The 27,698-nt window shown below is 45.1% G+C and overlaps 1 protein-coding gene across 11 annotated transcripts; it reads right to left on the minus strand.

The window, feature by feature from the left end:
* Positions 1-246: 246 nt before the first annotated feature.
* Positions 247-27,698, minus strand: Spart (spartin). Of its 11 annotated transcripts, none has more exons than XM_059265117.1 (10): positions 27,541-27,664; positions 24,237-24,325; positions 22,066-22,874; positions 18,669-18,866; positions 15,732-15,908; positions 13,831-13,954; positions 10,364-10,558; positions 9,718-9,876; positions 9,498-9,588; positions 247-819 (listed from the first exon to the last, which is right to left on the minus strand). In XM_059265117.1, the coding sequence occupies exons 3-10, from the start codon at positions 22,870-22,872 to the stop codon at positions 531-533; spliced, it is 2,040 nt and encodes a 679-aa protein (XP_059121100.1). In that variant the 5' UTR covers positions 22,873-22,874; positions 24,237-24,325; positions 27,541-27,664; the 3' UTR covers positions 247-530. The 11 variants fall into 11 exon arrangements, with proteins under 11 accessions (XP_059121100.1, XP_059121106.1, XP_059121104.1 ...); XM_059265123.1 differs by having other exon boundaries at positions 24,237-24,286; positions 27,541-27,663; XM_059265121.1 differs by having other exon boundaries at positions 27,594-27,653.

The raw sequence follows: 27,698 nt of genomic DNA on the forward strand, positions 1-27,698 counted from the left end.
AAAGCCTTCTACAATGTTATCTGAGATCACACTTTGAGATCATGGTTTCATTTAGCTTATGTGCTGAAAATTCTTTTGGGTATCTCAAAGATCCACAATTAGTGCAAAAAAGAGAAGTCTTTTTTTTAAGTCATCAAGTCATTCTTTCTCAGCATAAACAGAATTCACGTGGCTGTGAAATTGTATGTATACTTTCCTACTTTGCTTTCTGAAGGCTAGCACATATAAAAATAGATTGACATTAGGTTTAAGTTACATATATTATAAGCTTTATTTTAACTGCAAAAATATTTTAGCCACATTGAAGGGAAAATAAATGTATTGAGACTATAAACTGCATATTTCTAGAACCAGCTGTAAGAATACTGATTATTTTTCTTGTTAAGTGGATACATGCCCCAAACTTCTGACAGTTACTCTGTAGCAATGAATACATTGAAACCACTGGTCCTTGTGTGGAGAATCCACATCTGCTGTTCACATTCCTCCATCTGGTAAGGCTTTGGTGTAGGTCACTCCCAGAACTCCGGTTATTTATCTTTCTTCTTTGCCCCTTTCTTCTTCTTCTCCTCCTCCTCCTCTTCCTCCGTCCGCTTTTCTGTGTTTCTTCTCACGTCTGTGCTTGCTGCTCCTCCCCGGCCTTCCTTCTGAGAGCTGTCGATGATCTGATAGTCCTCCAGGAGCGTGTGTCCTGTCTGCTTGGCAGTCTTCTTCACCATGGCTTTGATGCCAATGTTGTCAATGTTGTAGGCAGTGAGGCCGACGTTGAGAGCGGAGTCCACTGCATTGTGTGTAGCCTCTCCTGCATTGTGCCCGTACCTTAAAAAGGGTGAGAACGTAACAATGTCATACACAGCAGTTCTGGAAACATTCTTCTGAAATCAGCAGTGACTGACTTCTGTGCCATTCCTGAAAGCAAAGCTGAAGCTTAGGTTTCAATTTAGTTAATAAGTGAAGACATGGGAGAGAATAAAAACCAGTTACAAAGCTGCATCTCCCCTTTTATCAAAAAAAAAAAAAAAAAAAACAGTGTGTGAAGATAAAAGACTAGCTAGAATAGTAAAAATGGTGAAAAAAAAACCTTAAATGTAAATTAAAAACAAACATTGTTAATCATTTCTTTAAATTTCCACTTCAGTTCTCAAAATAACAAATGTAGGTACTCCTTAACCCACCAGTGTCTACAGGACACCTAACCTCCGGCATCACAAATGCCCTTAAGCCATGAGCAGCTATCACAAATGCTCCTTAACCCACAAGTGTTTAATTTGCTTTTAAGCATTGATTCTGTGACATTCTCCTGGCACCCCACTCCACTGCCAACTCACTGGCCATCTTGCTGTCTTTAAAACCCACGAAATACACAGAAGCCCTGGATCTCTGCTCTGTCGGGCCACTGTCCAGACATGTCACGGCTCGATGCCTCCCCTGCCTTCAGCAGTCACTGCCACCTTCTTAGAATCTAACCTGTTCAGATGGCCTTGGCCCACGCACCCCACTGACAACCAATTCTATCTTGACTGCCCTTTCTTCCTCCATAGCTCACCATTTTCTACACACCATAGAATGCATTAATGACAATTGTTTACACATCTTTGTATATCTCACTAAAATATAAGGCCCACTGCACAGGGAAATCTTTGCTTTGTTCACAAATGTATCCTATGCTTCTGAGTGTCTGGCGTCTAGTAAGTGTTTAATGAAGGAATGATATGATCACTTGTGACATTGTCTCCCTCCTCTCTTTCTTCACTCTCCTCCTCCCCATCCCTCCTGCCTGCACGGCCCAGGCTGACTGCAAGCTCAACCCTCTTGCCTCTGCCTTCTACTGCTGGGATTACATGCAGGTAACATCATGCCTGACCTGTCTCAGATACTTCACCCAGCGTGGAACTGGTCACTGTACAGACAACTGTACACCCATGCTTATCACTGCTTTTTGCAGTAGTCAAGTGACAGAATCACCCAGGGGACCATTATTGGATGAGTGGAGAAAGAAAACTGAATGGATAAAGAAAACTAATAACCTATAAACACAATCCAGCTGAATTCATCAACAAGGAAGTGAAATGCTGTTGTTAGAAGTCAGGAGAACCATGTTCAGTGAGAGAAGGCAGTCTCATAAAGTTCAATGCTGCTGAATTGTTTCTCTTACACGTGCAGTCTGAGGTGGGTAAAGAATTCGAGAGTGAAAAGTAGAGTCTATCAGGGATATGGAAGAAGAAAAGGGGGACAGGAAGGGCAATATACAGGTGCATTATATGCATGCATGCATGGAAATGTCATAATGAAATTTACTGCTGTGTACAAAGAATATACAGCAATGAAAATGCATAGTAGAATACATGAGAAATTGTAAAAACATACAAAAGTACTTAGTATTGACAAATGATAGTAAGTCTTTAATACTGTGTCTCTGAGAAAGTAAATCTGAATTATATAAGGATACTACAACAGACCTCCTCACTGCTTATCTGACCCACACCCTGCCCTAAGGACAGGCTTTTAAGGCTTTGCTGACCCACAAAGGCCTGCCTGTATAACAACAGCCAAAGCCAAGGTTCGAATCTCCCTACACACGAAATCTCACGGAGAGGGCTGTGACCTCTGGACTTATCACATTTATTCATTCATTTATTTATTTGGGTATGTGACATAGTGTGTGAGGAGTCAGGAGTCAGTGTTCTTCTTCCACTGTGCAGCATTGAGCTCAGGTGGCCAGGCTTGGCACTGAGGGCCAGCCCTGGACATTTCATACAAACACTGATCTGCTTTTTGCTGTAAGGAATCTACTGCCAGCCTGCCTGACCAGAACAGGCTTGAGACTCCTTGGCTTTTCCAACTCAGTGCTGTAAGTCCACAGTCATCTTAACGTGGCCTGGATGGCTGCCCCAATTTTTCCTCAGCATGGAATTAGCAATTACAATCAATAGAACCCACAGCCAGCCAAAACCTATCTCAGAACCATCCTGGAATGGGGACTTTCTTGTTAGGCACAAGACAGAAAAGCTTCCTGTAACTGCTTTCTGCAACCCCTCAGCATGTCGAAGTACTGGCTGCCCTGTAAGAGACACCGCAGCCACGGGAACTCTCAGCAGGTCCACCACTATGATTCAATGAAAGAACGAAGTGTGAGTGTCAGCATGGAAAAGTGACCATAACCCCCTGACAATGATAACCAGTAAATCCCTAAAGCCAAGTCTGAGAAGATACAAGGACAGCAGAACATATCCTGGAGGACTTCACAGCACTGTGGGGGCCACATGGAGATGATGCTGAGTTTAACTACGGTCCTGTTTTCAAGAACAGGAAATAGTCCAGATGTATAAATGCCTAACTCTGAAGAGCTGGAACACTCCACTCAGTAGTTTGACACCTCTCATGGAACATGATATTTCTGTGTGAAATGTACTTCTAAAAGCTACAGCATCCTTGATGTGTTGAATGAGTGTCTCAGTCTCTTGACTTTTTCTTCAGGCTTCAACAACTGCTCCAATGTGGAAAACTCACACTGAGCTGGGAGTCAGGGAACGACATCAGATACTACTGTGCAAGCAACCAGTCATAAGACTTTGGCCAACTCTCCCTATCTCTGCACTTCAAGCTCATAAAATATATATACCTGAAATCACTTAGAAAATACTGAGGTACTGAGCCATAAACTTTATGTGGCTTTCACTTGCTGTGTTTATTTTTTAATATGTCCTCATTTATCGGCTTTAATATCCCTTACACACAATTCTCCGAATAGATGTCTACTCCTCTCTTCCTAGGTAATTAACCACTCAGCGCTTTACTGTATTTCAACTCAAAATGTACTGCTCAAAACTCCTCAAAAGCGTGGATCTGGGTAAGAACATAAAGCTTGGTTTGGTTTGGTTTTTTTACTTTTAGTAAATGAGAGCTTCAGTTACACTTGGCGGACAAACACCACAACTGAAGGACACTAACGTGACTGTGAAGATGTTCTAAGTCAGAGGGTCTAATGTGCGATTTGAATCAGAACTGTTCAGATGTGTTCACTGATGTCTAGAGACAGAACACTGCAGCGAGTCGAGATCTTACGGGTTAGTGCTTCAGCATGACATGTCACATCAATCAAGCGATATGCAGCCTTCAATACTATGCTCAGAAATAGTGACTTAGAATATTCAAAGGGGAAACAAATCTTATTCACCTATTTATTGAAAGCAGATGGCTATGGTTAGTTTAGGAAGGCCTTGTGGGTGAAGCTAAGGAGTTTAAGTTTTCATGAAAGCAATGGAGGGAAAAATAGGCAAAGGAATGGAATGGCCAAATGCATGTTTCCACAAATCCCTCTGACTCCGAGTACAGTGGGAGTACAAGGCAGGAAACAGGCTGCGTGTCAGACAAGAAGGGAAGGGTCTGTGTGAAGGTGGGACCACACAAGAGTGGGGTCAGGATGTGCTGCCTTAAAGTCTACACTGGCATGTGACTGAGCCTGGAGAGTAGGACAAAAAATAGACAAGCCTTACTGGTGCAGAGGTAGGAGTGACATCCACAGGCACAGATGACTGTGCTTGATAGCTTTACATCAACTTCACAAAAGAAAGAGTGATCTGAGGGGGAGGAACCTCAATTAAGAAAAGGCCTCCATAAAATGGGGCTGTGTGGGCAAGCCTGTAGGGCATTTTCTAAATAGTGATTGAGGGGGCTGAGCAAACCATGAAGAGAAAGCCAGTAAGCAGCTCCCTTCCATGGCCTCTTCATCAGTTTCTGCCTCTAGGTTCCTGCTCTGTGTGAGTTCCTGTCCTGACTTCCTTCAATGATGAACAGCGATATGGAAGTATAGTCAAATAAACCCTCCCACCACCCAACTTGCTTTGGGTCATGGTGCTTCAACACAGCAATAGAAATCCTAAGAAAATGACACTATGCAGGAAACAAGGGTCTGTAATGAACACGGCTGGAAGACAACAAGCCTTGGGAGTGAGTGAGATGAGATCACCATTGGGTGGCCTGCACGCAGACTGCTAACTTACTGTTTTTAATAAGCATTGAGTACTGCAGCAAAACCAGTCAGGATGGGTGTGCAATTAGATTTACCCACAAAAATTGCTCAGAAAATGAAACATCAACTTAGTTATGGGTCAAAATCAACAAAGTGAAAGTAAGCAGCAGAGAGGAAAGGTCTTATACTGATGTGGGGCTGGATGAAGCACGAACAGCATCCTGCGTTCATTCCCAGCACTAAACAAATAAAGGTCTAGATCTTAAAGGGCTATTTTTTAAGTGTCAAATAGGATATACGTCAGTAAAGTAATGGCTACCCACAACTTACACTGTCTTGTGCCCCTTATCGAGTGCAGAACATAACCAACGTAAGAGAAGCCGCCCTCTGCACCTGATCCTATCAGCATGGATCTAGAAGACCCAAGTCAACTCTGACTACTTTCAGAAAACTGACAAACTTAAACTGGTCACTAACAAAATAAAAAGTGATGGGGACAATGAAAGACCTGGAAAGCATATTCAGAATTGTTCAAGAAACCAGAGTGCTCAGATAAGAAAAAACAAGAAACCGGGACAACGGTGCTGTTTCAACATCTGTACAGATCTGTATGCAACAGAAGAGACCGATTATTCCTGCACAGATGTCATGTAGATCTGGTTTCAGAGACTACAACATCTGTCATTGGAGATGACACCTCTGGAAATTTAAGGGGCATTTAAATCAAATTTTACTCTAAACAAGCCAATATAACCTAGTGCCATCTGAGAATAAATTGCTTCCAGTAAGACACTGTTTAGCTTATTTTTCCACATCTAGATAGAGATAAAATTCTGCCAGGAGAAAATACAAACAGACCTAACCTCTGCAGTGACATCATTCTCCGTAACAAGTCAGAGCAGAGCTAAGGCGCCTCTGCAGCTTTGGAAGCTAAGCTGGAGTGAGGGGTATTTGGTGGGCGGGCAGCTGTGGCAGCTGAGTTCAGTGGGCTAAGTTACTTATGCCTTTCCAGTATTCTTATAATGAAGACACTTGCCTAAATCTAAAAACGTGAGACCAAAGTATTAACATAAATGACAAAAAAGTCTACATATTCACTTAAAAAGGTTCAGTGTCCCTACTCCCTCACATAACACCAGCAAATACCAAGTAAGGAAGCTCATGTCAAGTATTTGTTCTTCTCCCAGGCATAATGCATATGATGTAGGCAGACTTAAAAATTCGTGGGAGAGCAGCGTCTTCCAAAGGCAGGAGGACACAGCTTCTTCATTACACTAAAGTCAGTAGAACACAAGTAAACACTCATTCTCCTTCCTACAGTGTCATAAGTGTAAGGATACAGAAAGTATAAATTTAAATAAACTAAGTGAAGTGAAGAAATTTACAAACAGCTCCTCTATTCTCCCACTCTATCACTGTTGCGGGCTCAACCGGTGTGTTTTGTCAAAGATATTTTCTACTTCTGGGCCTCCACAGGTGCAAAATCTGGAATACTGGGGCCAAATCCTTAATCTCCCATGGCTTCTCCCTGCTTCCCCAAATTCTAACTGCATAAATTAAATAACTGTTACAAAAAAAATCACCCTTATGGTCACAAGTTCAATGTTGGGGAACTCTGCTTTATTTATTCACACCATGTCTCTTTGGAGAAAAGAATAAAATAATACTAACATAGAGCATCACAGGAATGAATTCATTCAGGACCATTGTTAAAATACTGTGGGTCTGAATAAAAATGTCCCCCATAGGCTCATAGAGAGTGGTGCTATTGGGATGTGTGGTCTTATTGGAGGAAGTGTGTCACTGCGGATGGGCTTTGGGGTTTCAGAAGCCAAGCCAGGCCCAGTGTTGCTCTCTCTTCCTGCTGCCTGCTGATCCAGATGTAGAACTCTCACTTCCTTCTCCAGCACCATGTCTGCCTGTGTGCTGCCATGCTTCCCACCATGATGATAAACCTCTGAAACTATAAGCCAGCCCCAATAAAATGTTTTCCTTTGTAAGACTTGCCATGGTCATAGTGCCTCTTCACAGTAATAGAAACCCTAAGACAAGTAAGTACCTTGTTCATCACACCCATATCTGCACTAACAATCCACACATTTATGGAGGAAATTTAACAAGCACTTTCACTTTCCAATATCCGTGCTAAGAAATGGTAATAATTTACTCTGTATTTGTTTTCAGCTCTGAGTAAACCTGACACCCAAGCTGATTTGTCAAGTTGCTTTGAGTTAAAGGCATACCCCACACTGAAAGAACAATTTAGGCTAGAAATTAAATTTAGTACCATCTAAGCAGAAAGCAAGCTAAATAAAGGTACACTGATGGTTCCAGAAGTCAATCCAGAGCACAGAAGTTGTACCAATGATCCACCAAGTGGGGAGGTGGCTCAGCACTCTTCCCGAGTGTAAGCAGAGTGGGGGACCTGATGACCGACACTTGGTTTATACCACAGCTCACCACCTGACTGGGAATGTAAACTCCAGCAGCTCTTTAACTTTTAATGTTTTAGTTTCCTTACAAAACTGTGATAGAAATGCTAAATATATATGAGAAACCCTGAATACAGTCCAAATACATTAAATACGAACTCAAATAGTGCCACTATTAATATTACGTTTTTGCATGTGCATGTTGTATGCATATTTGCATGTACATGCATGTGGAGGCCTGAAGCTTACCTGTTCCTTGATCATTCTCCACTTTAGAAATTAAGGCAGAGTCTCTCTGAACCCAGAGACCTCCAAGTCCATCTTGCTGGACTGCTTGTCCTGGGAATCCATCTCTGCAGTTCCCCTTCTAAGGGGCTGCCATGCCTGCCTGGCTTTATGTTGGTCTGGGGATCTGAACTCCACTTCTCAGGCTTGTAAGGCACTGAGACATCTCTCCAGCCCTACTGCTTCTTTTTTACATAAACAGTAAGATCCAAACTTATGTGAAGCTAAGCAAACAACTCAGACCCCACTATATTTAGTTTTTAGACCCTAATTTCTCTGATTCAGATAGAAAGAAGAAAGAGAACATGACCAAAGGTACACTTCATGCACGTGTGAAATGTCACACTGAAACCTGGGTTTGTACAATACACACTGATAAAAACAAACAAACAAACAAACAAAAACCCCTAAGTTCAAACAAAGACGACACCCAAAAGCCAGCGTTTTAAATCTGTTCTTTAATAACATCACCAAAGTACGCTGCTCAAAAGTGTTTGGAACCAGGTAACCTGCCGTGTCTGGCCTAGTCTAAACTTTTAGTCTTTGTGTAGCTTGTAGGTGATACTTGTTCCTCCCACTGACTCAACTCCATATGCTCCACCTCACAACTGCTGACCATTAACAAAACCTAATGGCTGACACCAGAGTCCTGTGAGTGACTTCCCCTTTCAGTTTCTCTAAAGCAGCCAGCCTGCTCCCACCCCACCCCAAAGCCAAAGGCTCATAGACCTTAGTAAGGTCACTGGCCCTCTTCCTTCACCTCTTTGGAATGCCTGTCCTCCTGGTGTCTGTGCTCTGACTGAGGACCCTGCTGCCCGCACACTGTGTCTGTGCTCTGACTGAGGACCCTGCTGCCCACATACTGTGTCTGTGCTCTGACTGAGGACCCTGCTGCCCGCACACTGTGTCTGTGCTCTGACTGAGGACCCTGCTGCCCGCACACTGTGTCTGTGCTCTGACTGAGGACCCTGCTGCCCGCACACTGTGTCTGTGCTCTGACTGAGGACACTGCTGCCCGCACACTGTGTCTGTGCTCTGACTGAGGACCCTGCTGCCCGCACACTGTGTCTGTGCTCTGACTGAGGACACTGCTGCCCGCACACTGTGTCTGTGCTCTGACTGAGGACCCTGCTGCCCTCATACTGTTCAGGGTCTAGAGTGAAAGGCTTCTGACCTCCTGTGCTTCATTGCATCCAGTCAAGAAACTGGACTGAGAGCTGAGGGGCTTCCTGTGACAGAGACACCTGGCTATGAGTTGGACACAGGCTTTGGGTCATTGCTAAGGTGAAGGGAAGTGAGTCTGACAGCAACCAGCAGGGAGCACTGAAGTCAACTCTCTCCAGAGCCCTCAAACCAAAGACAAAGGAAGCACACCACCACCATCAGATAAGCTGTACCAATCCATTTCTGTCCTGCCTACTTAATGTATAAAGAGACGACATCTCTCTAGTCCAAGGTAAATGTGCAGTGGTAATCACAACTTAGTAGTCATGGTGCACGAATAAGCTAATGCTAATATGGGACCTCCGATCCAATCAAGCCTTTATTGTTCTCCTTCAGGCAAACACTACCATCAAAATTATGCAGTTAAAAATTAAACATTCTTTGCATTAATGAACATTTATAACAATTAGTAGCATAAATCAAAGCCACAGGAGTTCAATCAGCATACTAACATTTTCCTGATTTAGGAAACAGTGAGTGAAAAAACATGCTCATCAGAGAGTAAGTACATAAATCTTAACCACCATGGATTGAGCTGATGATACAGGAGAATTATTTATTCTCTACAATGAAGCTGCACTTACTTGTATCTGACAGTTTGTACGGTTTCTGCAGACACATTGTTGACAATGCATTTAGCCGCACACTCCAATCCCTGCCAGACAGTTGAAAATCCTGTAAATGTATGTACAAGTCAGTCTCACTTAAGGCACACAGCCTGCCCAAGTTTCTCAGGTAGCTCAGTGCCCTCCCAGAAACACAACAAAAATAAAAGAACAAAATAAACCCAGGGCCTTTTGTTACCTTGAACACTACTCGCTGCCACAACCATGGCGCCATCCAGAGTGGATTTCCCGTCTTTGTCTCTCTTGAGAGATTCTGGAACGAGTTTGCTTCCATGCTTCTTGACATGTGGAGCGAGCTCTTTGCCAACGCAATTTGCTACTGTGCAGACACCATCAACTAACAACCACAGAGAAAAGATTCAGGGAAACTGTTCTCATGATTTTACCACCTGCGTCAAGCAAAGTTCTCCATCCCCATCCACAGCTGCTTTTCTGCGTGATTGTCACTGTGTCTGTGAGCTGGGTTTGTTGTAGCTATGGAAACCCTGCCCCTTGGACAGACTTCTGTTAGAAAGAAAACTATCCACTTTAATTTTTCTGATTCAAGGAAGACTTAGTGTCAGAAAAGGTAATCTTACTGGATTTAATGGAAATCCACTGAAGATTGATACAGCTCTATTAAAAACAAATCTTGGGGCTGTGATTCTAGAGTGTCGCCTGGGGTCACAGAACCACTGCAGCTGGGCTGCAGGTCTAACTGTGGGGGAGGGGGAACTGCTTCATACTCTTTCCTTGTGAGACTGAGCTGTGGGGAAACATTTAGCCTAGCTAGTGTGGAGCAACGAGCGCGTCTCCGTTACGCTGGAGGCCGCCCCGGCACTTACCCAGGAACTGGCTGACCTTCGCTGCCCCTCCAGTTGCCTGCTTCGCTATGTAGAGGCCCTTGGTGACAGCCGGACTCACTTCCACGGGTTTCTCCTCTGGTTGAATGCGCTCTCGGAGTTTAGAAGCACCTTTTTGGATTGCTTTGCCAGTAAATTCAGCACCTTTGACTAAACCCCAGCTCACCCAGGAAGCACCTTTTACAAGGGAAATTTAAAATTGCAGAGATTAGGACTAGTTATAACTTTAATTAAATCTTTTAATAACATGAGCAGAAAAGATCCTAAATGGGCCATGAACATCCTAATTGCATACCTACAGCTTCTTCCTGAAATAAATCTTTCTCTATTGAAAAAAATTTATTTTTATTTTATGTGTGTGTTTGCATGAATGTATGTGCATCACATGCATGCAGTACCCAAAGAGGCCAGAAGAGAGTGGAAGACTCCCTGGAACTGAAGTTATAGTGCTTGTGAGCCACCATGAGGTGCTGGGAACTAAATCCTTGTCCTCTGCAAAGTGACCAGTGCTCTTAAACACTGCACCATCTGTGTGGCCTGAATGAAGCCCTTTCTAACTAAGCCTTTACTTAGGTCACACATCCTTCTGGATCAGAATCCTGCATTATTCTGAGCTGTATCACACTGTGCAGGAATCTCCTACTGATTATACTTTTCTATTATCAGATCCTGATGTTGAAACCTGAATTGGCATCATTAAGGCAGCATCTGGTAGGAGGAATGAAGCACTCTTGTCCTTTTTACCTTAGTTTAGGCAACATTTTCCCCTGTGAAATCCCGAGAAAGACAATTAAAACCAGAAAGCAAACCTGCTTTTTGAAGACTCTTGTTTGCTTTAGACTCACACATTAACTGGGCAGGGGATCCTGTTCTCTCCATCCTATACTCTTCAGCACTCAGCACGTTGCACCTAACGACAAAATCATGAGTGCACTGACAGATGGAGCAGCCTGGAGTGAAGCTGCCCCTGGTGCCTGGCCCCACCCCTCACCTTTACTACGCTTCCCACAGCCTGAACTAGAAAAGTTGTTGCCACAGAGATATCACGATATCAGAGCCTTGTGTAGGAGGGAAGAGAGGTCTTGAGCTAGAGAGCAACACAGGAAAGGAGCTGAAGAAATACAGAGAAGCAAGAGGAGCATCCTTCTCCTCTTCCAAGAGCTTGCAGTTTAATCTCATTTATAAGCACCTCCAGAACAAAAGGCTCTTAAACACCGTGTTCATTCTCTCCAGGTCTGCAGCAGTAAATGCCACCAGGCCACATGAAAATCAGAGCCATTTGTTCAACGCATCAACAATTCAAAGTAGGGTGTAGTAACTCATTAGGAAACTTAACTTTTTCTTATCTCACTCAATCCCCTCTCAATCTCTTACCCAAAGACCACACAGGAAGCAGTGCTGGCAGAGGACCACCCAGGTGAGGAGAGTCCCAGAAGAACAAAGGCCTGAGGATGTCTATCCTAAAACGGGGGTGGGTGGGGGGTGGGGGTGGGTGGGTGTAGTGGTGGTGGTGTACCCAGCAGTTAAGAGAACACTGCTCTTCTAAAAGACCTGAATTTGGTTCCTAGCACCCATACCTGGCAACTGAAAACCACCTCTAACTCTAGCTCCAGGAGATCTGATGCCCTCTGGTAGCCTCCAAGGATACTGCACTCATATGCATGTGCATCACACATTTACACACAGCATACATATAAACAAAAATAAATCTTTAAAAAAAATGTGTCTAGATTTCTTGACTTAGAGGTTAAAAAGTTTGGAAAAAAAATTTTTAAGCTGAATTTGAAGAACCAAGACTGAAAAATCACAAAATAAAGAGCAATACAACAAATGAGTCTATAATTAGGATTATATGAAACCATCAGAAACAAAAAGAAATATTCCTTTGTGACTATGAAAAATAAATGGAATTGAGATACATGAAAAGTCACTGATCTAAGGGAAGCCAGACCTGGACACTCAAAGCCTTGTCACCAGGCAAGAACATGATACCAACACATAAGGTAAACCCAGAGACACCAGAACCAATGATAACACGGTGTTTCATGGCAGCTTCTTAGAGCCTTTATGCACGTGTGTGGTGATAAATATCAATTATTTCTAGTCACAGCTCCATAGTTTGCCCTCAGTAATGCTGACATAATAGACAGAAAAAAAAAAATGAATGCTTGCTAAGTGAATGAAAGGTTGGTGGTAACTTTGACTTATCTAGATCAAAGCTAACCACTACAGTTTCTGAACTGTTCTTCACTTTTACTGACATAAGGAAATCAACCACTTGTACTTGTACTAAAATAGAAAACCTAAATCATGGCTTCCCCCCCTGGCAGAAGGGAGCTGAAACCTGAAGGGAAACAGATCTGATTTCCTAATACATTTTCAATTATTTTATCGTAAGAAATAATTTTAGAACACTGATGTTTCTATATTTGGGCTTTGATATTCAATATCTAGATGGGGGGAGTTAGTGGCACACGAGGGGCTACTGAGTCCCCAATCACATGTCATGTGTTTTCTCTTCTCATGTTTAATGTGCCCCCCCAAGTCTGTAAGTGGTCTGTCTTAGCACTCTATCACCCTGAACCCCATCAAATTATTAGTTGCATGGATGCAGGACTGTTCTCTGTGATCTGAAGACTACCTGAGGTCAGGGTGCTGCTGGGCGGTACTGTGGACCTAACGACGGACCTTAGGTCAAGCATTATTACCTCAAAGGGAAGTACGGGACCTCAGCCCCTGCTGCTGCTACTCCCTGGCTTCTCATCTACTCCAGTCCGGCAGTCTTAGAGAGGTACCCTCCCATGGACTGCCACCTCCTGAACCATGAGACAACCTTTCTGTCTTTATAAAGGTGAGTGCCTCTGGTATTCTGCTATAGCAGCAGAAAGGACTACACTTCTACAGATACAGGAGCAGTTTTTCACTCTCTTGGGAGGCGTCCGAGACTTTGCTGTTGTAACAAACACTGCAAAATTGTGGTTGATAAGCAGCAGAGTTTCGCTTCTTGTGACCTGAGACTGGAAAGTTCAAGACTGGGGTGCTGACGAGGCAGTCCCGAAGACACTGGAAGCAAGGCGGCCTCCTGGGCCCCTTCACAAAGGTTCCCCTCACAGCCCAGTCACTGCTCAAAGACCTCACCTTCTATTTTGTGACTTTGGGGTGGCACTTCAGCATGGGGATCTTAGAGGACACAAACCTCAGAATATGGCACTGGGGGAGGGGAGAGAGGATGAGAACTCAAGAAACAGGACCACGATGTATGCTCACATCTCTTTGATAGCTGAGGGCTGCCTGTAGGAACACACACACAGCAATGTGTGGCCTTCTCAGAAGCCCCACCCTTCTACCTGTCAGTATTTGTCAGTTATTTAACATATACAAACCTATAAGCAACACTTGGACTGTTCAAGGTTTGACTCTATGGGGGTTAATGAACAGCTCTGTGATACCTGACAGAATGTTGTGGGCCACTTTCTCACTCCACTCAGGTAGTTCTTTGGCTTTTTCTTCTGAACGTGGCTCACAGGGCACAATCTGACTCAAATTAACTTCTTCACTTGAAGTATCTTTAGTCTAAACAGCAAAAATGTTTCAAAATGCAAAGGTTAGTGAAGTACAAAGGAAGGGAACTGAAAGCATTATATAATAAACTGTCAAACACTAGCTGAGGTTAGTGAAAACATCTACCTTGTTAATAAAAAAGGGACACTAGAGTTGCCACACAACTGAAAGGTTCTGGTCTTAAACAAGTCTCACTGATGAGAACTCCAACGCAGCATCTACTAAAGCATACTCAAGCTAGCCTGTGCTTTCTCCCACGAGCTTATGACCTAAATCATATGGGTATCACCCCTCAAAGTTGCATGTATCTGCTGCTGTCAGGTTAAAGGAGTAAATGACTCAGCCAGTAAAGAAGGCTATACCTAAGTAAACTGGTTTTGATAGAAGAAAAAGTTCAATTTGAAACCTGAATATCTGGAGACACAATGACCCACCATTCCACTTAAATGGAAACACCAGTACTTCACAGACAACTGCAAAGATTTTGGTCAATACCCAAACTCAAAGCCAAGTTCATCCATTCTAAGAACACAGAAACAGGATAACAGAGACCTCAAAGTGTTATAAAATAACTTGAAAAACAAAACAAAACAAAACAAAAAACCCAAGGTTTTCTGTGCCCAACAGATTACAAAGAACTTGGCTTAAAACGTACAAATAAACAGAGGGTTATGGAATTTGTCACACACACACACACACACACACACACACACACACACACACACACACACCAAACAAACAAAAAAAGCAAAACAAAAAACTCCCCAAACAAAACAGCTCTTCTTTATGGGGGGCGGGGGGGGGGGACTACCTGCCAGTAAAATCCAAAGAAAATCTGTATCACTAGGGCCAATGTCTCCAACATATAAAAACTCCTGGAGACTAAGAAGAAAAAGATTAATAGCCCAATAGTAAAAATGGGCGGCAAGAAATTGATAGTACACAGAGCACCCAACATCATCCCAAACAAAATGAACGAAAACTATAATATCCTAAAATATAATTTCTTGACTATCACATTGCCAAGACATAAATAAACAAACCAGTGACCACCCACTCTTGCCCAGGCCCCGAGGAAATGAGTGTGTGGTTCCCCTCTCTGCATGGGATCTGGTGGGTGCCTGAGGTCCCAGGCAGTGCTCAGCTCTGCAAATATTAGGAAACACCAAAACTAAGTTTTTCCATACATATGATACATAATGTATGTAATAAAATTTAACTAGACATTATCAACAAGGAATAGTAGATAGAATAATTAAGAATGTTTTACAAGCCGGGCAGTGGTGGCGCACGCCTTTAATCCCAGCACTCGGGAGGCAGAGCCAGGCGGATCTCTGTGAGTTCGAGGCCAGCCTGGGCTACCAAGTGAATTCTAGGAAAGGCGCAAAGCTACACAAAGAAACCTTGTCTCGAAAAACCAAAAAAAAAAAAAGAATGTTTTTCAAGAGCAAAGGTAGATGTTTTTTTTCTTCTTCACAATTTCACAGACAACCATTATTTACTTATTACATTCTGGGGGACGGAGTGCAAATCCAGAGCAAGCTCTCAGCCAGCAAGTAGAAGGAACATTAAAAAAAGAAAAAAGTATGTGGTCCTTAGTGTAAAAATGACAATCTTTGAAAAACTGAAGAAGAGTCCATCCCAAACACAAGGTCTCTCTTAAAGCGGTGTGAGCACAAATGTTTGGTCACCCTGTTTGTGGCTGTGAGCAGCTTGTGACACGTGTTGTGGTGTATGGCCGTCAGCTTGGCAGCGTGGGCGCACACTTCCCACAGCCCTTTTAACTTGCCTTTTTCCCACGCTTTCCTTTATGGCGTGCATCCTTGCTGCCTTGGTCTAGAGAAGAACCTGAAGAACCCGACTGCCTGACATCGGTGCCAGAAGCTTCCTTCCGTGGCTCGGAGGGGTGACTTGCTCTCCCAGGGATTTGGAATTCATCTTCTCCTTCTGCTCTATTCCAGTTTGCCTGGAGCATAAAGGACTAGGCTTAGCTCAGCTGGCTTTTGCAGGACACTTCCTCCAGGTACACCACACCATGTGCTATGACACACATGTTCAAGTACCAGTGTCTGACTGGATAGACAGCTAACTGTTGCTATGTTTTCCTTTGTGTGTGTGTGTACACATGGGTATGCTTATCCATGTGTCTAGCCATGTGTGCTCATGCCATGAAGCACATGTGACAGTCACAGTCGTCTTGGGTGTCGGCCCCCACCCTCAAACCACCATTGTTTGAGAGGGTCTCCTGAACGCTGTCTGGCCAGACATGCTTTGGATTCCTGGAGCTCTTCCCGCCTCTGCTCCCCTAGCTGGACAGGGCTGTGCTGCTGTGCCGGGATTACAGATGCCAGTGCTACTGTGTGCAGCTTTTAGCAGGTTCTGGGGTCCACTCTCCTGATCAGCCTCCCAGGGCAGGTGCTCTGCCTCTGAGCCACAACCCTAGACCTCGCTTTCTTCTGTCTAAACTTCTGTTTCACTTCCTTACCAAACCTTAAACCTCTTGAGTTCTTTGGGTTATGCAATATGGCCGAGAGTGAAGTTCAAAAGAAAAGGTATAAAAGACAACCGTTAAGTTGTTCATCTAAGGTATAAGGTAGACCTTTAAATCGGTATTGCTACTTTGGGATTTAATTAATGCAATTATAACTCCGAGGAGATACAGCAAGATGAGAATGTGTTCAAAGGCAAGGAATGAACAAAGCTTGTATATGACTGCACTGGACTGTTGGAAGGGCCAAGTGTCTGTATTTAATGCCACAGGCATTGTGGTGGGACAAACTGCTGAATGAGCCAAATGCTCAAATGTAAAAATCAGAGCCAATACTCGTGATTTACAACTGAGAATCCGCAACAGCACAGAAACAAAAAAGAAAATAGAGCCAGAGTAAAATTCCATAGAGCAGCGTCCTGCAACTCTGAGTCCACTTAGTTTCCCTCCTAGAGCCTGACAGTGAAGGCCCACAGACGTGGGGGCAAAGGTGTTCTGTTCTAGGCTGTGAGCACCTACACATTACTGAGGGAGCATGGTGGTTACTCTTGTTAGCCTCAAGGGATTTAAAACCACCATGGACACCAATCTCGGGGCACATCTATGAGCCATTACTGTGAGTTACGTTAAGGAAGGCAGGAAGACCCACTCTAAATGTGGGCAGCAGCATCCCATGAGCTGGGGTCCTGACTGAATAAAAAGGACAAGGGCCTGAGCATCAGCATTCACCCCTCTCTGCCTCCTGACTGGAGATGCCTCAGGCTCCTGCTGCCTCAGGCTCCTGCTGCCGTGCACACCCCAGCCCCATGACAGGTCACACTCTCCAAGTGTGAGCCAAAGTAAACCTCCCTTCCTCCAGCTGCGTCTGTAGGTGTTCTGTTGCAGCAACAAGTAACTAACAGAGCAAGTGAGCAGTAACGCTGGGAGGTGGCCAGACCCACTCAACCACTTCCAACCTTCCCCAACGCCTTCCTGTGAACACAAGGCAGGGCCACACTACTCAGAGGTTATGTGTCATGTTAACACTAAGTTATTGCACACACATGCACGTGCACAAGCATATGCATGCACACACACATCTACACAGCTATATCCTTATATTCTCCTGTCCCTGCTCATGACACTCTTACTGAACACATTTTAACTGGTTAATAAAAGAACCCAAATACTTATGACTAAAGGAAAACAAAAGTGTACACTGCCATGCTTACCAAATTTAGCTGCAAGTAACTGTCAATACCCAGAGTTTTCAAACACTAAATAAAAGGAAACTCAACCACACTTATTTAGCTCACTCCTTGGCTGACAGACAGACAGGGCAAAGGGGCTAAATAAGGAGGCTTGCGGGTGGTTTTTATGGTTTGCATGGGAAGTATCCCCCAAAGGCTCCAGTGGTAAAGGTAAAGGCTTTGTCTGTAGTGGGTGGACCCTGGCATGGCCTGGGAGGGTGCTGACTTGAGTTGACGGAGTAATGTACTGACAGACAACGGGCAGACTAGTGAGACCTGGTAGGGACTAGAAGGTAGGCCTAAGTGGAGAAGAGGGCCTCTAGGGGATGTGTATTTGAAGGGTGACTCTAGTGCATGGCTTCTCCCTCCGTCTGTCTCTCTGCTTCATGGCTGACATGAGGTGAGCAGTGTTCCTCTACCGGCCCTCCTGTCATGTCTAGAAGTACAGTGCCAGCAGTCATGGACTAAAAACCCCTTGGAAGCATGAACTGAATAAATGCCTCTTCCCCTGGTGACAAAAATTAATATGCACAGGGACCACACATCACTTTCTATTTGGCCTTCATTCACCATGAAGATAAAGAACATTGTATCCACCAAAATCTCTCTTGAAATACCATTCATACATCTAACATGTCCCAATCTACTAAAGCAGAATTATCTTCAGAATTTTACATCTTAGGCCAACCTCACTGTAAACAGTGGTGAATGAGCACCATTCACTGGGCATGAGCACCTGCTAGCTGTCCAGTGAGAGCTTTAGTTCCCACCACTGCCCAGTGAGGTGGACGTTATCACCGATCCCGTGTCAGAGTGAGAAAACCATGGGCAGAGCAGGCAGGCAGAACAGCTGAGTGAACTGAACTCTAATGCCTACATCTGAACAACCCATGGCAGACAACTCTCATCTCTACATCATGAGGAAGAAAAAAGATCTCCCTGAAGCTTATGGGTCTTTGAAAGCAGTGGTGCCCACGTTAAAGTCGGCTTCATCTAGGACCCGGGTTACCTGGAGCCGAAGGTCAGACATCTGCCTCAGCAGATCCTCAAACAGCTCCCTGTCATCTTCTGGGAGCTCAGACGACAGAACCACCCCCACAAAGCAGCCTGCAGCTTGTAACATGGTGTCTGGAAACATGTAGGCTCCCACGGTGCACTTGAGAACCGGTGATCTATCGGGAACCAGTGGGTACAGCCAGTCACACACCTGAAAGTCAGGGGAAACAGGCAATCAGCGAACAGCTCTCCGTGACACTGTGACATTAAAGGCAAACATGTCCGAGTTTGCTGCATTTAAGGTTTCACAGACCCACCGTCAGCAACCCCAACTTAAATAAACCATCTTTCCTCATCTTCCTGCACTGAAAACTGACACAAACGCTCCACAGCATAGTCCCACAGCTGCTGGCCTTAGGTGCCCTGTGCTTGACTAGAGATGATGCCAGCTTCAGATAAAAGCTGGGTCACGCCAACTGAGGGCCGACTGGTCTACTTAGATCCCTTTATAGCACTCAGTTATATTCTAGTGCAGTGTCTGACGATATCCACTTAAGACTCACAGCGTTCTATCAAACTGGCTAGTTCTTTTGTCTGTTAACTGGTAAATAAAGCTATAAACCTGTACATATAACAGGTAACCAGTACTGTTTTGATGGAGTTAAACATCCTCAGAAAGCCACCATTTCTTCACAGTGAAACGCCAATCTTCTCTCGAAGCAAGCATTTATCCTATACCCTACCCAAGCACCGATGGCCTTCCTTACTTCGGATCCACTGACGAACCCTTCCCTCTCACCCCGTCCACTTCCCCCACACATCCTGGGTTCTCCTAGCCATCACTCCACTCTCAGCCTTCAGATCATGTGACACCTGACTCTCTGTGTCTGGCTACTTTTACTTAACAGAAAGACCCCCAGTTGCATCTGTGGTACACAGTACCCTACCATACACACGTACCCCGTTTTCTTCATGCATAGGAACAATTAGGTCATTTCCACTGTGAAAACGGTGTATCTCAGTCATTTTATAACAAAAACGGAGGCACAGACAGGTCACTTCAGTTCTCAGCACTGACAACCAGACAGCACGGCTTGCACCGGAGCACGTACTTTGCGTCAGGTGCACAGAGCAATTACTTAGGTTTTGCCTTGTCAAATGCAGAGAACCGGATGTGTCAGACACAGCAGAGCACTGTACGCCACTAGGGACTGTGACACTAAAGCCAAATGACACTGCAGTGCCACCTGGGGAGGTCAGTTCGTCCCAACACTCAGACTTAAGCTCATATCCTGGCTATCCTAATCAGAATTCCTAAATGTGCTCCTTTTTCGTGTGTTACACTCTCTAGCAAGTCTAACTGCCCCAACCTTAGAACACCATCCACCATGAAGAAACCTGAGGAGGATGGATCAATCCACTGAGACAAAGGGAACTCAGACACAGCACCCCCTTCTGGCTAGCGAAGAGAATGGCAAGACCACACCCAGCGCTCAAGACTGACCCCTGGGAAGGGCCTGACAATCATTTTCAAATGCTTTTTTTAAAAGAATGGGTTTTCCTCTCTATCTCAAAAGCCATCAATGTTTACTATAGTAAAATCAGGTAGATTAGAACAAAGCTAACTACAACGTTTTCTAAAATATGAAGTGATGCCAGGGAACTCGGAAACCATTTTTTAAAAAAGTAGTTACTTATTTAATATGTATTAGAAAATCTGCTTATTGAAAATAACCTTACTCTCATGTCCTAAATATGCTAATAATGATTTTTAGAGCATAGGAGATTTTTACGGAATTTCTAATAGATAGCTGTGTTACTACCTGTTTTTTTTGTTTTGTTTTTTTTTAGTATAAATACATTCAGTAGACACTCATTGACTCTTCAGAACACTGCTACAAATAGCTAACATGTGACTGACAGCCGATTGATTAAACGTGGGGTGCAATTCTACTTTCTATTTAGGACCCAAACACAAGGGATGTAAAACGTTGAGAACCAAACTGAATCAAGACAAGACAAAGAACTGGTAGAGTCTGAGCATCTTCTCAGCTGAGATCTGCAGCCAAAGGCCATCTTTCTAATGCTCTCTTCCTTCACCTCCTAGGCCAAGGACCCCGAGGGCTCTCAGGTCTATAGTGACTATGCAACACTGTTACCAGACCAGCAGAAACTCTCTGCAGCCCCTCCCTAACCTCAGTCATGAGCCTGCTCTCCTTAACCTCAGGCTTCCTCCTTAAGGTAACTGAGTCATTCTTCTAGTCCAGTAATGAATCTTTGGACTGTGCCCCAAGAATCTGTTTTCCTCATGGCTGATTAGTTTCCAACTGTTGCTAAATGACTTTCAAGTTGGCTTCCATAAGAACAAGGGCAAAGCAGCATTAGGAGCAGAGCCGGCCAGTGCCTAGCTACTTTCCTTATCTGACTCTGGGCACAGGCAATGGCTTTGCTTAAACAGTGATTTCTCTTCAGCACAAACCCGCTGATGTACACTGTGCCCCAGTTTTCAAGAGTCCATCTCCCAGCACCTACATGCAACCTTTCCACAGCAGATTGTTGCTGACTGTACCCGAGCAGACCCTACTCAGCCCACAGCAATGCCCCAACACACATTCTGCTTCGCATTAGTCTTTACTCTTGGACCAACTGCATTCTGGTCAACCTCTCTGCAGTTCAGCCCTGCAGGCCAGAGCTTCTTAGCCTCAGTCTGACTGAGGTTTAGGGCTGGATAATTTTCCTCTTGATGGGGTACTGTGTGGTCATTGAGCAACTTCCCTGTCTGCTCTAGTACACCAGGACCACCACCCTTCAGCTGTAATGGGAACACTTTCAGACACCTTCAAAAATGATCCCCCAAGGGGCAAAGCTGGCCCTGGCTGAGTGGTTCTAGGCCAGTTCAGACCTCCAGGTGGGTCTTGGTAACATCTGTAGATATTCACAGGTACAAATTCTCATGATTCACATAAATTCCCTTTGAAATTTAAGTAATGACATTTCTTCTTCAGATAAAAAATAGCTCTCTTAGGTCCTAAAATCAATCACAAATAAAACCAAGACCAAATTTTCTTTTTTCTTTTTTGTTTTTCGAGACAGGGTTTCTCCGTGTAGCTTTGGAGCCTGTCCTGGAACTCACTCTGTAGCCCAGGCTGGCCTCAAACTCACAGAGATCCACCTGCCTCTGCCTCTCGAGTGCTGGGATTAAAGGCGTGCGCCACCACCACCCGGCTCCAAATTTTCTAACACTAAAAACAGAAGAAATCCCAGCAAACACAAACATGGATGTGTGCAGAACTCAGTAGAATCGTTTTGCTTCTGTTCTTATCCTGGATGCATTACAAACATCAACAAATGAAAATGAGGTGCTCTACCACTTCCTGGCTTATGCTCGCACGTTGCTTCAAAGAGCTTACCTGGAGAAACCCAGGAGGGCGGTTCATAACCGTATCCAGAGAATTATCCAAGAACCTCACGATGCGCAGGTACCCGGGGTATGACGGAGCACTAACCTCTCCCGCAGGGTTTACAAAAAAGATCTGTACTCCATTTGGTATCAAAATCAGTTCGTCTGCATCGAGTCCCAAGGTCTCGAGAGGGGGAGGCTGGGTATGGTTCCTGTAGAAGTCTTCTCCCACTGATGAAAACTCCCCCGAGTCTGTTCCATAGGACACAGTGTAGTGACCCTCGGCAGCCTGGGGGGTGTAGGCTGGGGGTGCTTCAGCAGGACAGCTGGGCGAAGATGAGGGCCCAGCAGAAGGCGCAGCACCTGTGGCCCCTACAGCAGAGGTGCTCCCATCTACTTCAGCATGCTGGGGGGCTGAACTAACCAAATCTGGCTCTGGGAACTTCTTGCATGTGTCTTTAGGAGGGAACTCTGGGTATAACTTGGGCACATCCTGAAGGTCATTGCGTAGAGATGTGGCAAGGCCCTTCTCTAGGATCTCTAGCCTGGTGCGGACGTTCTGAAGTGTTTCCTTCATTTTCTGCTGCATCTGTCTGGCAGAATCCCAGGCAGGGCCTGTGCACCCTGGCTCTGTAGCCGCGATGCTGATGCCCCTAAGCAGGTGTCCTATGCCTTGCTTGTAGTAGTTCTTTGCTTCGTCCTTCTGCCCTAACTCATCTGTGTTCAGTCCTTTATTTACAAACAAAAAGGCCTTCTCGTATGCTTCCTTGATGATCTTAATCTCAGCAGGTTCTCCATTTTCTGGCTCTCGCTCCATCTCTGCAAGACAAGAAACATCACCTGTCATTACCCAGCTAGCAGTTTGTGTATTTAGTCCTCTTTCCTACATGACTCTATTTCAAGGACAGGGGCCTGCCCCACTGATCTTTGTCCTGTTCACTACTGCATTCCCAACCCTTCAGAGTAAGCATTCAGTAAGTACTTCACAGTTGATAAATGAATGTTCTTGGTCCTAAAATATTGTAAAGGGGGTTGGAGAGGTGGGTCAGAGTTCAGCTCCGTTCCATGGGATCTCTTCCCAACACACTAACCCCAGGGCTGGAGAGGTGGATCCCTGGGGCTCAGTGGCAGGCTAGTAGTCAATACTTGGTCAGCTCCAGATCCTATCTCAAACAAAAGAAAAACAAGGTGATGGTTCCTGAGAAACACCACTACCCACAGCTCACCTCTAAGGGGGAAAAAAATCTGTAAGATAAAAGATATGCATGTGCCCAAAAGGACACCCCCGCCAAAAATTAGCTTTTAGAAATCACACCTAAAATAGCTGGAAGGTAAACTCAATGGAGAGAGAAAACGTTTATAAAGTTAGAGAAAATGCCCAGAATGGAGAGCAATGAAGTAAAAGGATGAATGACAGGAGGTAAGAATAAAACAAGAACTTTGTCTAGAAGGCCCGGGGTGAATGATAACATGCTCTGAACGGTTAGTTCAGCCCCCAGCATGCTGAAGCAGACCAGAACACTCTGCTGCAGGGGCCACACGGGCCACAGGTACTTGCACACTGCACGCTTTCCTGTCTTCTCACTCGGTGAGTGGAATCCCAGGGCTGAAGATGGAATTCCCAGGGTGCTTCCAAAGTGACATATCAGACTGGAAGACACGTCAGAAAGCATTCAGGAAATAAAAACTGACAATGTCTGGTGTATTTCTAAGTTTTAGGAAAGATTTATACAACCCTGGGAGAATTCAGGATTTAATGAGTAAAAATGAAAAATCGCAGAGATTAAAAAACAAGATAATTATTAACACCAGATAAAGCATGCCAAACAAAACCCATAAAGTAATCAGGGCATAGTCTATTTTTCTTGGTGTCACAACATTGAAAATAGTGGATCTTGACGTTAGCAAAATGCTGCAGTAACCGTACTGAGAGGACAGGAAGATGGGTGGATGGAAAGTCTGTGTGCCAGGATGAAGGAGCTAAAACATCTTTAGTGTGACTTTAACTGCCATGCCCAAGACTGAAAACCAAAAAGCAATGTCAGTATACTGCTGAGAGATACGGAAACACCAAGAAATGGGTCAGAAAAGCAATCTAAGCTGCCTTTGGAAGGAAGAAGAGAGGTTGGCTTACAAAGATATTTAATTCTTTATGTACATGGTAAAAGTTGAATTACTTACTTTACAAAATAAATACAAGCCTTGCAGCAGCCTCGTCCAGAAGGATTACACTGTGGGCCACAAAATTAATTTTTATTTTCCAGGAACCACTAACAAAGTAAAAGGAAACAGGTGAAATATCAATGACAGCTTTTATTTATCTAATACAACCAAAGTATTATTCCAAAAAGTATAAAAGTGATTTGTGGAGGATTTGACTTTTGTGTCATGGCTTCCAGAGACAGCCTGGAAGTATTGTCTTCAGACAGTACTTCAAAGTGTAAGTCCAGTCCAACATACCCCATAGCAAATGCTCAATACCCACATCTGCTGGGCACTGTGGATTCCTTACAGCTTCTCAGGACAGGAGAGCAATCAAGGGACATTAGAGTGTCTCCATAGCTGTCTACACAATGAAGGCACCACGGACTTTAGTACTCAGGCTTCGCAGACCTGAAAAAGAGGCCAAAAGCTGGCCTGATCACAGCAACTTCGTGGTGGTGGGCAGAACACTCTCAGCCCCCAGTTCAGGAAACACCACATACAAGTGGCCACACACAAACCCACATTTGCCCTCCCCAGTGTCAGGACTGTCGCTGGAACACTACCCTGCTATGTCATCACAATGCTGCACGCTTCCACAGATCCCAACCACTTTCTTCTCCAGAAGCCACAGGACAAACGCTCTAGAGTTAATTTTTCTTGGGGCACAAGGAGGCATGGACTCAGAAGTGTACAACCTTCAACAGCATCATCTACACAGTGCTGGGCTGCATTCATGGCTTCTGTCCTGGGCTGCGTGTGGTTTCTGGGCAGCAGGCTGGGCTCCTGTGCTTAGAATAAAACACTGGACCAGGCAGTGTCCAGTCATATTCCTGAGGGAAACTGTTTACTACATGTCTTGAGAAGATTGAAAAGTTGTTGTTGACTTCATATGCTTTAATTCTCCAAGTGTGGAACTAGAAATGGCTTCGGAATGCCGATCCAAAGTACTGAGCAATGCTTCATCAGCTTGATGGTCAAATCATCAAATCATGATGAACCAATACCTACTTCCAGATAACAATGGTGGACTTTTAACTTTTAAACATTTCTTATCTTTGTGTAAACAAATGTGTGTGTGAAATGTTGGCAGACACGTGCCCCAGGGCCTGGGGAGGTCAGAGGACAATGTTGGGTGTGTGTCCTGGTCTTTTATCTTGTGGAAGACAGGGTCTTTTGTTTTTTCATTTTTTTCCCTGCTCCACAGAAGAGGCTGGCTTCTGGGGAGTCTCTTGTCTCTGCCTCCCCTCCCCCAGTAGGAGGGCTGAGATGAGAGTTTTACGCAGGTCTGGGGGGATTTGAACTCAGGTCCTCAGGCTTAGCTCTTTACCCACCGAGCCCCCTCTTCAGCCCTTTCAAACATTCTAATAAAAGCCTTAAGAGGCACCTACTTCAAACAGCCATGTGTGTGCATGTATGAGGTTCACTTTGTACCAGCAGAAGTCAAATTCTGATTCAAAATACTTGGAAACTCAGTTCCATTCCACGACAGAAAAGGTTGCAAACAGTGGTTCCCTTAAGGGGAACAGCCAGCAAGAGGAGTTCTAACGCCAGCGTGCCCGGTCTGTTACTGAAAAGGGGAGAGTGGGAAGGGTTGTCACTTAACTTACACACTGACAAATTACATGTAGACATCTACAGGGCACACAGTCATCGTGCAGTCTGACATTTGAAACATTTTCATTTTTTAAAGATCTGTTTTTATTATTTTAATTATGCACATGTGGGGAGGGACAGGTATGTGCACCCGAGCGTAGGCACGCACCCAGAGGCACTGGATCCCCTGAAGCTGGAGTTAGAGGCAGTTATAGCACAGATATGGGCCCTGGGAACTGAACCTAGGTCCTCTGCAAGTGAAGTACCTGTTACCTGCTGAGCCATCTCGCCAGCCCCATTATTCTGTTTTTTTTTTTTTAAATGAAATATGCAACGATGAAATAAAGCTAATTAACTTACTCACCACCCCAGATATATGCCATTTAAAAAAAAAATGAAAACAGTTGAGACTCAGTCTCGCTGATGTGCACACTATTTTATGACTAGCTACAGTCAGTAGACTGTACTAAGATCCAAAAACTACATCACTTACTCCTATCCCGGTTGGGGAACATGGGGGACTGATACTCAGGGTGGGGTTCTATTCGACTCCTGTACCATCCTACCCAATTCTGGCTTGCTAGGGAACTGTGTGTTTCAGAAAGCACTGCGCATGGGCAGCACACCACATTCCACATTAGTACAGGGGTTTCCTGTTTCAAACAAGTCCTCCACAGCCATCATTTAAGACAACCGGGAAAGAGCAGGAAACAAGATCAGTTCCCTCTCTCGGAACTAAGACCACTCCTCACTGCCCCATTACTCGTCCAATTGCTTCTGTAAATTTTAAGACAGCTGCTAACTTCTTAGATATCCGAGGGTCATTTTATCGAGATAAAAATTACATAATAAAAATTAGAAGCAAAACTGTTAAGTGTATAATGTATAATACAAGAAAGCAAACCTCGAGGATCACAACCACGGGAGTAACGGAGCCAGCCGTACACTAACGCAATAATGCAGCATCACAAACCCGTGTGCATCACCAGAGAAAACTTTTTCCAGTTACGAAGTTAGGCCGCAGGGGTCCTCAGAGACGCTGGATGCCAGTAACCTGTGCATTCCAATGAGCAAAACCCCCCATCATCCATTTCCAGTGCTGTGGCTCCTGGAGCTACCTTCCCACCCTTGGCCCTAGGGATCGAGAAAGCCAGTGGGGTTTGGAGAGAGAGAGAGAACCGTGGAGGACCCACACTAGGGATGAGCAGGGATCAGGGATGGGAGGACTCGAACCAGGGATTCGCAGGAAGCAGGTATAGGAGGACTCACACGGAGAACACTCGAGGATCAGGAGTGGGAGGATCCACACCATGGATGACAGGGGACTCTTGGGACTGGAGAACCAGGACCAGGGGGGATGCGCTGGGACCAGGGATGGCAGGACCCGCAGCAGGGATGCCCGGCGTCCTGGGGCGGGGAGGATCTAGGACCTGAGCGCCGCTCCCGGGGCCAGCGCTGTGGGAGGTGCGGGGAGGGCGAAGGCTCCTTCAGTACTAGCTGGAATACCCTCCGCAGGACTTCTGGAAACTTCTTCCCCGCGTGGCGCGGGCCGCGGCCCCCCAGAGCCTGCAGCGTATGTATCCCCGGGTTAGTCCCGGCTCACAAAGCCCCGCGTGACGCCCTCGGTGTCCGGCCCCGCCCACGCGTCACCACACCCGCGCCGAGCTGAGCTTTTGCCCACTCTGACCTTCCAGAAGGCGCACGGCAGGCCGGCGGTCCGCTCCGAGCCCCAGAGCCTACCGAGAGCGCGCGGGTTCTGGTCCGACACCCTCCGGCCTCCGCCAGGCCCAGGCCACGTCGGACCGCGCCTGCGCACTCCCTACCGGCCGCCCTGGGGCCGCTGAA

Source organism: Peromyscus eremicus, chromosome 6, assembly GCF_949786415.1.
Source record: "Peromyscus eremicus chromosome 6, PerEre_H2_v1, whole genome shotgun sequence".
NCBI classification, from domain to species: domain Eukaryota; kingdom Metazoa; phylum Chordata; class Mammalia; order Rodentia; family Cricetidae; genus Peromyscus; species Peromyscus eremicus.